This window comes from Podarcis vaucheri, assembly GCF_965113315.1.
Source record: "Podarcis vaucheri genome assembly, chromosome: 11".
In the NCBI taxonomy this organism is placed as follows: Eukaryota; Metazoa; Chordata; class Lepidosauria; order Squamata; family Lacertidae; genus Podarcis; species Podarcis vaucheri.
The window spans coordinates 20,234,833-20,246,278 of record NC_138749.1 but is presented as its reverse complement, the minus strand read 5'-3'; the positions used below and the strand labels follow the sequence as shown (position 1 = coordinate 20,246,278).

General features: G+C 45.8%; 1 protein-coding gene across 1 annotated transcript; it reads right to left on the bottom strand.

The window, feature by feature from the left end:
• Positions 1 to 509: 509 nt before the first annotated feature.
• Positions 510 to 11,362, bottom strand: LOC309542996 (F-box only protein 4-like). Its single transcript, XM_082242159.1, has 7 exons — positions 10,314 to 11,362; positions 6,998 to 7,233; positions 6,295 to 6,515; positions 4,823 to 4,895; positions 4,169 to 4,338; positions 3,302 to 3,480; positions 510 to 1,932 (listed from the first exon to the last, which is right to left on the bottom strand). Exons 1-7 carry the CDS (start codon positions 10,491 to 10,493, stop codon positions 1,843 to 1,845), a joined length of 1,149 nt encoding a protein of 382 aa, XP_082098285.1. The 5' UTR covers positions 10,494 to 11,362; the 3' UTR covers positions 510 to 1,842.
• Positions 11,363 to 11,446: the final 84 nt, after the last annotated feature.

Here is an 11,446-nt window from a genome sequence, read left to right as displayed (position 1 = left end):
GGAAACCCTGATTTATACAAATTCATGGAGGATAAGGTTATTGATCACTGCTAGCCACGATGGCGATGTTTTCCCGCCACTGCTGGAGGCAGTATTAACTACAGCTAACGTTTGGAGGTCCATTTTGAGTTCTTCTCCTTTGTTTTCCTGTATCCGGTGCCATGCCCCCCTTGTTCTGGTTTTCATTTAACAACTGACAACTTATCACAGTAAACACACATCACTGTGAGAAACAGTAGACGCACATGAAGAACTTTATCCACCCAAAGACATGGTGAAATTCTCCTTGCCCCAAGTTGGCATGCAGTAATGCATATGCAATTGAATGTGTTTGTAAAAAGAAAACCTTTTCGACAGTCGACCAAACTCAATGACCTTCAAAATACCCCCTCTGTATAAGCGAACATTTAGTAGGGCATTCAACCTCATAGCTTCATATGGCTAAGGAAAAAACCTCCATAGTATTTTTTTCTTCCTGCAATGTTCCAACAAAAGGAGTAAGTAGAAAGTGCTGTGATATCATTTTATTTGTTCTCTTTCACCAATGCCCCCCCTTTTTTTCCTCCTGATAAAACAATATTTGTAGTTTCCAGTAGAACTGGGTTCAGAAAGACATTGCATTGTATTTCAAGTTATTGTGTTTGGTTCATTCCAGAAGAGGTAAGGTTTGAATGGTTGTTCCCAATGAATTTGACCAGAGCAAGTTTCTTTGTTAAGATGTTTTAAGTGGTTTCCTGAGACATACGGTAAGAGAGAGAGACAGAGAAAGTTTTTGTATGGGTTTTAGACTGACCCCTTTTGTATGGGTTTTAGATTGAAATCATTTTCAGAAACATGTTGGGCATTAACAACAAACTTGGGTGGGGGCACATGCCCAACTCCAGGGCTGAACTGATACTACCCTTCCTGGTACCTTTCCCGGGAAAACCAGAGGCTCACTATGTCAGGTTCCTACTGGAAGACCGGACAAATGCTAGAACGTTAGCATTGGCAAAGTTTTTATCGGTGGTTGCAAGAATAAATGAGCCCTATATTCTAAACAAAATGCTTGTTTAACCTGGAGGTAGGCTGTATGAATTGTGTATTGATTTGTAATGATTTGTTGGGTCTCTGGACCGTAATAAAGATTGAATGATTGATTGACATGGCTAACTTTTCTCTTATGTGCACTTGATAAAATGGTCATTCATATTCTCCACTCCAAGAAATGTCCATCAGTTACCCGTCTATTATACCGTTGCAGAGATTCCACTAAAAGTGTGCATTATGGTCCAGAATTACCTGATTAAAAGCTTGACATTCCAACCTGGAATGGATACTGTCAGCACCATAAACAGCCTAACACAACTATAATCCAGCAAGCCTGGCATCACCACATGGCATCTTTGGGCAGCTGCCAGTCCCGTCCCCCCAGTTACTTTTTAAATAAATAAATCTGGTGATCAGGATTGAATGCCTACCATCGTAATTCACTGATGCTGCCCCAGAGCAATGTTACATTGAAGTCATTGTGGGAAATTTAAATGGCAGTAGCCTGGCACCTCTCAGAGATTTACTACTGGATAAACTTGCCAATGGGGAGGGACGCTAGCATAAGAGGAGTGCCACCACTATGCCAATGCCCCTCCCCAAGATACAATCCCTCCCTTTTCCGTTTTATCCAGTCTGCATTTTAAATAGCAACAGGTTTAGGACAATGTTGGTCCATGTTATGCACAAAAATCTCTTCTCAGCTCATGTCAAATTAAGGAGAAATTGTGCCCGCCTCAAGTCTTGCTTGTAAATAAGGCATTTGTTTTCTTTTTATTTTAAATCACACTGGCATTTGTAAGCATGCCTGATTTACTGGGCATTTTTACATTCGGTTTGTTCCAGTAGCCACTGAATTCCATCTACCAGTCCATCCAACGTGGAAACTTCAGTATCCTGAACCTGTAAAAGCCAAGAAAGAAGCAAATGTCAGTATCTTACACAAAGCTAAGGTGCTTGAGGTTTCAGCTTGATCGGCATGGAGCTGAAAGAAGAGTTTGGATTTGATATCCCACTTTATCACTACCCGAAGGAGTTTCAAAGCGGCTAACATTCTCCTTTCCCTTCCTCCCCCACAACAAACACTCTGTGAGGTGAGTGGGGCTGAGAGACTTCAGAGAAGTGTGACTAGCCCAAGGTCACCCAGCAGCTGCATGTGGAGGAGCGGGGAAGCGAACCCGGTTCACCAGATTACGAGTCCACCACTCTTAACCACTACACCACACTGGCCTGCTTTCTGCAGGCATTGCCTCTGTGAGCGAACTTCCTGTGGAATGAACTGTTTTACACCATTTATCTGGCAGGCATTGACTCCACCAGTCTCCAGCTAAAGCCTGCATTCCCTTCGAAATGCACAACTCGTGATGCACCTTAAGGCTGCCAATCGGCAGCTGCATCTCTGCCTGTCCCACACCTGGTATCACATATGACATGTGGGCAGGTGAGAACCGTGCAGGGAAAATACCCTTGTGGGCTAAATCTGGCCTACAGGTTGCTATAGACATACAGTCGTACCTTGGAAATCGAATGGAATCCGTTCCAGAAGACCGTTCGACTTTAAAAACGTTCAGAAAACAAAGCATGGCTTCTGATTGTCTGCAGGAAGTTCCTGCAGCCAAATAGACGCTGCGGAAGCCCTGTGGGACATTTGGGTTCCAAAAGAACACTTGCAAACCAGAACACTCACTTCCGGGTTTGCGGCGTTCAGGAGCCAAAACGTCCGAGTTCCAGGGTGTTTAGAATCCAAGATACAACTGTACAGTGGTACCTCAGGTTAAGAACTTAATTCGTTCTGGAGGTCCATTCTTAACCTGAGGTACCACTTTAGCTAATGGGGCCTCCTGCTGCCGCCGCGCCGCCACTGCACAATTTCTGTTCTCATCCTGAAGCAAAGTTCTTAACCCGAGGTACTATTTCTTGGTTAGCGGAGTCTGTAACCTGAAGCGTATGTAACCTGAAGCGTCTGTAACCCAAGGTACCACTGTAATCCTTTGTTTTTTTAAAAAAAAGCCATCCTAGATACAGGCCAGTTCTGTAACCTACAGTTAAATTCTATACAGATCTACTCAGAAGTCAGTCACATTGGGTTTAACAGGGATTACTCCCATATAACTGAGAATAGATTGGCAGCCTCAATTTACACCAAGTGGAGTAATAGTGCTTCCAGAACCTGTTGTCAATCTGTTTCATAATTCCAAAAGTGGAATGCAGGCTGGGGCAGACACTTAAACAAAACAAACAAGAGCATAATAATAATAATAATAAATGCTACCATCCATGGCCGCGGGCCAAGCAGGTTCAGTTGCAGCTGATGCGCCATGTAAACACAAGGAATCCTTTCGATCTCAGCACAGGAAACGCAGGACAGGACAAGCAGAGGCCTATCTGTAGGGCCAAGGACTGGGTCAAGCATTGCTGCCAGCCAGTCAAATTCAAGTTGACGGTTGTTTCCTGCAAAAAGAGAATGAGGGAGATAAAGGCTTTGCCGCCCTCTGCCAGCTGTACCCTAAAAGCTATGTTGGCATCATTCAGAAGCCCTTACGTTTATTTAGTTTGTAAAGGTTTTCATTGGTATAAAGCATATACACACAACTAACTATACAGTATACAACAGATCCCCCAACAGATTGGGTGGTATTGTCAGGAAAAAGCAGCAATGCGAGAGCGAGCTGCAAGTTGCTGGAATGCAAAACAGGATGTTGATGTTTGGGACTGTACTATTGGAACAAAGGGGCAGTCTATTCACTGTACTGAGCACCGGATGTTAGCTCAGAGTGTCACCTGACCTGTACTGGAAGTACAGGGGTGGAGTTGTCTCTCTACTGCTGGAGACTGGAGAGTGCAGACGTGTTTCTCTATACTGCTGCAATGACAGAAATAAAGACATGTAAATAGATTTCTGTCTGTCTCTCTCCCCCTCCCTGAGGGAAGCAGGGAGGAGGGAGGAGAGGTGTGTCCCTCTCACGCTGAGTGGGATCGCCGATAGTGACCTTGCCTGTATCCTGCCGGGAGACGCAGACGGGGAGGTCAACAAGGATCTCAAGCCGAATGCCTGGAGTGTGGCCAGTTACCTCTGACTGCGGCCTGAGATTCCAACATAATTATTCCCTTTTCACCCACACAGAGCAAAGCTCCTTACTTTTATCAACCTCGGCATCTGCAGCATAGATGAACCCATCGATTTGTCTGCACATGTTTTTAACGGGCTCGATCAGATTGTAATGCGTTTTCCCATCAACACTGGACTCCGTAGAGAACATCTTGTTGACAGGATCAGTGTCCTCTTCCTTCGCTCTGAGTCTTTCCTTGCTGGAAAGAGAGGAGAGAAACCAGTTTCTTCAGATACTATGCACGAAGGAAGGAAGGAAGGAAGGGAGGAACTACGCAGAACTGAAGATGCTAAGGACTAGTGCCTTAAGAAAGAACAGTGTAGTCTTTTGTACACATCTAGGCCAGGCAGTTCAAGCAGACGAACAATTCACAGGTCTACTCTGGCTCTTGGGGATCCAAGTTTCCACATTCCTGCTGAGTGAACAGAGCAAATGAGGCCATGTCCCAGATTGTGGCCAAAGGTTTCCTTGGAATAAACTTGCACAGAATAAGCACTTCTTGAAATGGGCTTGCTCTCCTCTTGAGACAATCCAATTAGTGTTTGAAAATTCCTATGTGAATCTACACGATGATAGAATCTAGAATTTTCTTCTTTTGGGACAATCCTCTCCCTGTTGGAATACCATTACTCGAGAAGAAAAAAGCAAGCAAGCGAAAAACAGCACCTTGGATAACAACTTACCTAGTTTTTGTATACAATGGCAGAATGGTGAATTTCTGGCCATTCAAACGAAATGTGACCCCTGATCCTATCCCTGTTTGAAACAAAGAAAGAAGAAATGAAAGGCAAAGAATTTGAGAGCTGGTAGGTTTTCAGAAGATCATATATGAATAATAATAATAATAATAATAATAATAATAATAATAATAATTTTATTATTTGAATCCTGTCCATCTGACTGGGTTGCACTCTGGTCAGGTAGCTTCCAATAAGTATAAAAGCATAATAAAACATCAAACATTAAAAATGGCCCCATACAGGGCTGCCTTCAGATGTATTCTAAACGTTGTATGGTTATTTCCTTGACATCTGAAGGTAGGGCATTCCACTACCAAGAAGGCCCTCTGCCCGGTTCCCTCAGAGACAGCCTAGTGTGTCATTTGAAAGCATGAGCTTTAAATTCCCCAGATATAATAGATTGGCACTGATATTAGGCAAACTGAAGCAGCTGCTGTTTTAAGTGTCACGGACAACAGTGTGGGTTTTTTTGTTTTGTTTTTAAATTGTGCAATAAATTATTTAGGCTCTGCTTCAGAGAGGGACAGAAGGGCCTATGTGAATTTCCCAATTCAGGTGCCAAAATAACTTGACCAACCTTGGCTTTGGGCATGTGGACAAATAGGCCAACTTGATCCTCTACTGCTTGGTCCTGTCAAATCCAGTTAAGTCCAGTCGTGGCCGACTCTAGGGTTGCGGCGCTCATCTTGCTTTACTGGCCGAGGGAGCCGGCGTACAGCTTCCGGGTCATGTGGCCAGCATGACTAAGCCGCTTCTGGCGAACCAGAGCAGCACACGGAAACACTGTTTACCTTCCCACTGGAGTGGTACCTATTTATCTACTTGCACTTTGACGTGCTTTCAAACTGCTAGGTTGGCAGGAGCAGGGACCGAGCAACAGGAGCTCACCCCGTTGCGGGGATTCGAACTGCCAACCTTCTGATCGGCAAGTCCTAGACTCTGTGGTTTAACCCACAGCGCCACCCGCATCCCCTTGTCAAATCTTAGTCCTCCATTAATTCACAGAACCACCAACCTGGCCAGCATGCTTTAGGAGAGACAATGGGTCAGTGGCAAGGCACAATACTTGGCACCTTCTGTCAGACCCGCCCAAGACATGACGCTCCCTGAGACAGCAAGACAACCCACTGGGCCATCAGCTGAATCTTACTTTTTCAAAGGGTAGCTTGGGGTCTACAGGGGGCAGGCTGCATAAAACACACACACAAACCTCCGATCACTACCTCCCCACCAGCATTTGCCACCTGAAGCCTCTGCCTCTCTCTGCCTAATGGTAGAGCTGGTCCCACTCTGCCTCCAGCTGAACCGCGTTCTGTAGCAGGGTCAGAAAACATCCCACACAGTATAAGAAGGCTTCAAATGTTCACCATGGCCATTTTCGTTTGCTTGTTTAAAAGAAAAGAAAATGACGTTACCGTGCATTTGTCTAGAAGGTCTACCGGCCAGCGGCAAAATATGTGGGCTCGCCATCATTCTGTTCACCAAAGCTTCGTCCAGGTTTTCCAAGCCCGGCCCAAACATTGCAAAGCGAGGCTCTGCCTGCGTGATCAGCGACTGCAGAAAGGAAGTGACGGATCCGTAATGGGGCCGGCTGGCTTTCAGACATCTTTTACGCCTGGAGTAACACTTCTTGTACCTGTGTAAAAATTAAAAAGCAACAACCCACCCCATAATAATGAAAACTGAGTGCCAAATCTTAGGAGGAGTAAGGCAAGACTCAGCATGAGTTGAAGGGCCCCACACAAGAAACACAAGAAAATGCTCAGGGCTGAGAACTCAGAGAGCCCAAGAGATTTTAATGATATACGAATGGGCAAGTATATAATTGATGCCAAGAGTTAAAGAATGTTCACAAAAAGAGGAGTAATTTTAGAATCAGGCTTTAGCATGAAATTGTACCTTTAAATTACTTATTACTGAAGAGTAGTCCATTAACTTATGCTATCATAAATCCTTTTCCTTTTTTTGTTTATATATATTTGTGTGTGTGTGTATATAATAATATATAAAATATTATATATATATATAATATATATAAAATATGGAGGCATTCAGCACAATCCTTCATATGCCTATAAAGATGTACATTACCTATATGGAATTTTAGAGGATACTTACGCAGCCATGTAGTCACATGAGGCACTATTATGAAGTTCAAAAATGGATTTATTAAATATGTTTGCATCAGGGACTGACTCCCAATCAATAGAATGACAGGAAGGAAGATCGCGAATGAGAAAATAACGCCATAGCAAGGGGTCCTGGATTGTTAGCTTCCAGTGGTGGTTGGTGCTTCCCAAATTACTCAGATCTTTGGGTGTGAGGAAGGACATAATGTATAACTTCACATCTATCTGGAAAATAAAATTTAAATATTTGTTCATAAATCATTTAGGAAACATAAAAACTTAACAGTAGTCCCTGACAAAATTTCCTCTTCACGTATATAAGAATGCATATATTTCTAAAAAAGATTTACTACAAAATATATGCTAACGGTATCGGAACCAGGCAGATCTACACCATGCATATAGAAGCCACGAATTCCCTGAAAGAATCTTGGGAATGGTAGTTTTTGCCTTTTGTTGTTGTTGTTTAGTCATGTACGACTCTTCGTGACCCCATGGACCAGAGCACGCCAAGCACTCCTGTCTTCCACTGCCTCCCGCAGTTTGTTCAGACTCATGTTTGTGGCTTCGAGAACACTGTCCAATCATCTCGTCCTCTGTCGTCCCCTTCTCCTTGTGCCCTCCATCTTTCCCAACATCAGGGTCTTTTCCAGGGAGTCTTCTCTTCTCATGAGGTGGCCAAAGTACTGGAGCCTCAGCTTCAGGATCTGTCCTTCCAGTGACCACTCAGGGCTGATTTCTTTAAGAATGGATGCATTTGATCTTCTTGCAGTCCATGGGACTCTCAAGAGTCTCCTCCAGCACCATAATTCAAAAGCATCAATTCTTCGGCGATCAGCCTTCTTTATGGTCCAGCTCTCACTTCCATACATGACTACTGGGAAAACCATGGCTTTAACTATACGGACCTTTGTTGGCAAGGTGATGTCTCTGCTTTTTAAGATGCTGTCTAGCTTTGCCATCGCCTTTCTCCCAAGGAGCAGGCGTCTTTTAATTTCGTGACTGCTGTCACCATCTGCAGTGATCATGGAGCCCAAGAAAGTAAAATCTCTCACTGCCTCCATTTCTTCCCCTTCTATTTGTCAGGAGGTGATGGGCCCAGTGGCCATGATCTCTCCTCTTTCACCCTCATTAAAAGGTTCTTTAATTCCTCTTCACTTTCTGCCATTTTCCCCTTACAGAGCTATAACTCCCAGCACCCTGAACAAACCAGAGTTCCCAGGATTCTTTGGGGGAAGTCATATGCTTTAAATTTATGGTGTGAATATGCCCAGCAATGGACCTCCAAATAAAAATAATAATGGCATAATAATATATACAAATAATCCCCTGATCTACCTAATACAGTGGTACCTTAGGTTACATACGCTTCAGGTTACATACGCTTCAGGTTACACACTCCGCTAACCCAGAAATAGTGCTTCAGGTTAAGAACTTTGCTTCAGGATGAGAACAGAAATTGTGCTCTGGCGGCGCGGCGACAGCAGGAGACCCCATTAGCTAAAGTGATGCTTCAGATTAAGAACAGTTTCAGGTTAAGAACAGACCTCCGGAATGAATTAAGTACTTAACCCGAGGTACCACTGTAATGTCTCATAACAGCCAGACATCTTTAATCACTGGATCCAGCAAGTATTAGAATTTAAGCAAGGCTAGGGGTGCTAAACAGGGTGCCAGACATTTAATCCTTGAGTCCAGCAAGCGTGAAAAACACATCAAGCCAAGTAATCGCCTGGGTGATGGACCATTAAGAGAGCAAAGGAAAGGGGTCTCTATGCAAGATGCCAAATGGGTGGGGCCCCTCCTCCAGCTCTCAGATAAGAACAAAATCCTGAGTTTGAGAGCACCTTTCACTGTGATTCGACCTAGAGGAAAAAGCTGCCGCCTGGAAAGGCAGAAGAAAACCCACAGAAGATTTTTGCTGCAATCCAAGGCTGTGGTTATGGGGAAAACAAGACCCTTTTGTTCTGTGAACCCCGCCATCGTTGTATATATGTGTAAATAAACCAGATATCATAAGGCCACCGCAATCTCAGCTGTGCCTCATTCCCAAAAGGTAATTCCCTGGTTGAAAAGGCACTGGGACCCCCGGAGTCTCACAGCCCTCAAAAACTGGAGTGGCACGCAGCAAAAGATTGTTACAAAAGTTGAGTGCCACTCCTACTCTCTGCATGATTCCAGGGGGTCCAGGCACTCACCCAGGGTCTGTGTTCCCTTGGGGAATTGAAGTCATGGCCAAAATTGTTGTAGCTTTGAAAAATACGGTTTATTTACTTGTTTACACCTGCAAGTGTGCATGGAAGGAGTCCAGATCTTACAGCATGGTCATTTCAAGAGGGGATTGTTCCCCGAGCCATGGAGTCCAAGGCATTTATCCTAATTCTGCTGTTCCCAACAACTAAGCCTCCTTTATTCAGTTGCATTCTAACGGCCAGCTCTTTTGGTGCTTTGAAGTACTAACGGTTAATCTCTCCCCCCGCCAGGTGTCACCTAACAAAGGGGGTCCCCTTACTTCATCAGCACCTGTAGATTGACTGGGATTAAAGACTGGTACACACTTAGGACATTTACCCAGGTTTACTCTGGGTACGCGGGTGGTGCTGTGGGTTAAACCACAGAGCCTAAGACTTGCCGATCAGAAGGTTGGCGGTTTGAATCCCCGCAATGGAGTGAGCTCCCGTTCCTCGGTCCCTGCTCCTGCCAACCTAGCAGTTCGAAAGTACATCAAAGTGCAAGTAGATAAATAGGTACCACTCCGGTAGAAGTGGCTTAGTCATGCTGGCCACATGACCCAGAAGCTGTACGCTGTCTCTCTCGGCCAATAAAGCGAGATGAGGGTCGCAACCCCAGAGTCAGTCATGACTGGACCTAATGGTTTACCTTTACCTCTTCACATGCTAATTGCTGATGCTCATAAGTCCACAGATTCCAATACTCTTGGATCCTGATGACATTCTCAAGATCCAGTCATTACACATAAACACCTCAACCTCCTTGCATAACTCCTTTTCTAATACATAGAGATTGTCTTATATCATATCCCAGTTATAACACAGAAATTTTACTTAAAAACTAATATTCACTAAACCTAAACATTGAGCACCACAGATCTTTATAATATTAAAATAAAATAAAAATTGGAAAGTGCAAGTGCCTGGCGTCAAAGGGGCGGGGCCGTGAAGGGACCAATGGGAAGCCCAGCGAACAGGAAGTTCCAACCGGGAACTTTCGGCAACACTGCTGGAAACGGCGGCCGTTCGCCTCGCTGGGATGCGCTAGGCGGGTCGGAGCGGCGTTGCGCTTACCGGCAGGGCCTCCAAGGCGCTGGGCGTCGTCTGCTTCTTCTCCTCCTCCTCTTCCGCAGCGCGATCGTCGCTCTCCGGGAGCCTCCCCGGCTGCTGCTGTCCCCACTTGCCGCGCAGGACGCGCAGGCTGCTTCGCAGGAGCGTCTCCAAGCTCTGCCACTCCCCGCCGCCCTGCGCCATCGCTCGGGGCGCACCGGCAACCCTCCCCGTCTCTTACTTAGCTACGATTCAGTACCCCTGGCACTGCAGCAGCTGGGATCCTGCGCCCCTTGGCGTCGGATCCCACCAGGAGGTGGGTCTCAGGAGGAGGAAAGCGGCGTCCGCGCAAAGGCGAAGCGCGCAGTGGCTCCCGGCGGCCGCTGCTTGCGCGCAAGTAAAGTCTGGCGAAGAAGCCGCGCCCCTCACCGGGATTCCACCTCCGGTTTGTTCCGGAGGCGTGGGAGGCACTCGGGCCACCTCCCCTGCAGTCATGCTGGCAACTGCGCGCTGCTGCTCCGGATTCGTGGCCAGCGCCACATAGTCCTGGGTTAGCGCGCGAGCATCGCAAAAGCCAAACCCCCCACGATTAAGCATTCGCAGCCGCGTGGAAGTTCCAGGAGTCGTGGTGCAATAAAAATACGCTCCAAAGTACGCATGGATAGTGGTCAGGGGTGATGGGAGTTGTAGTCAGTAACATCCGCTGGTTGGCTACCGTGGACATGGAGCAAGCTTGTTTTCTGCTGCTCTACCAATGGCTTAAAGTTGCAAGAAAGGAGTTCGCTCAATCGGCAGAGCATGAGACTCAAGTCTCAGAAATGTGGTTTCAAGCTCCACGTTGGGCAGAAAATTAATTCCAGGGGGTTGGACTGCTTCACCATTGTCCTCCCTTCAAACTCTACAGTATTCTATGACATGGCAGGAGTCACCAGCACTTCCACAAATCCATTCTTCATTATCTCCCATCTGTTTCAAACACATTAACCCATCCCATCCTCCCAGCTTTCCCCCTTCCATTTTTTGCCTCCCCCCATCAGCTCTGTTCCTCAGCCCCACCACCCTATGCAGCTCTCCATCTTTAAAAAGAACCAGCAGACTTGGATTTGAACATTGTTTCATATGATACAGAAGTGGTATCTGACCTAATTATGACTACA

What these genes read in the sequence shown, in the direction of transcription:
- LOC309542996 (XM_082242159.1), bottom strand. Translation starts at nt 10,493, where the DNA reads ATGGCGCAGGGCGGCGGGGAGTGGCAGAGCTTGGAGACGCTCCTGCGA. An exon ending in CCATTGTATACAAAAACTAG is followed by an intron (nt 4,339 to 4,822) that starts GTAAGTTGTTAT and finishes CTCTCTTTCCAG; the next exon opens with CAAGGAAAGACTCAGAGCGA. An exon ending in AGATGCCGAGGTTGATAAAA is followed by an intron (nt 3,481 to 4,168) that starts GTAAGGAGCTTT and finishes CTCTTTTTGCAG; the next exon opens with GAAACAACCGTCAACTTGAA.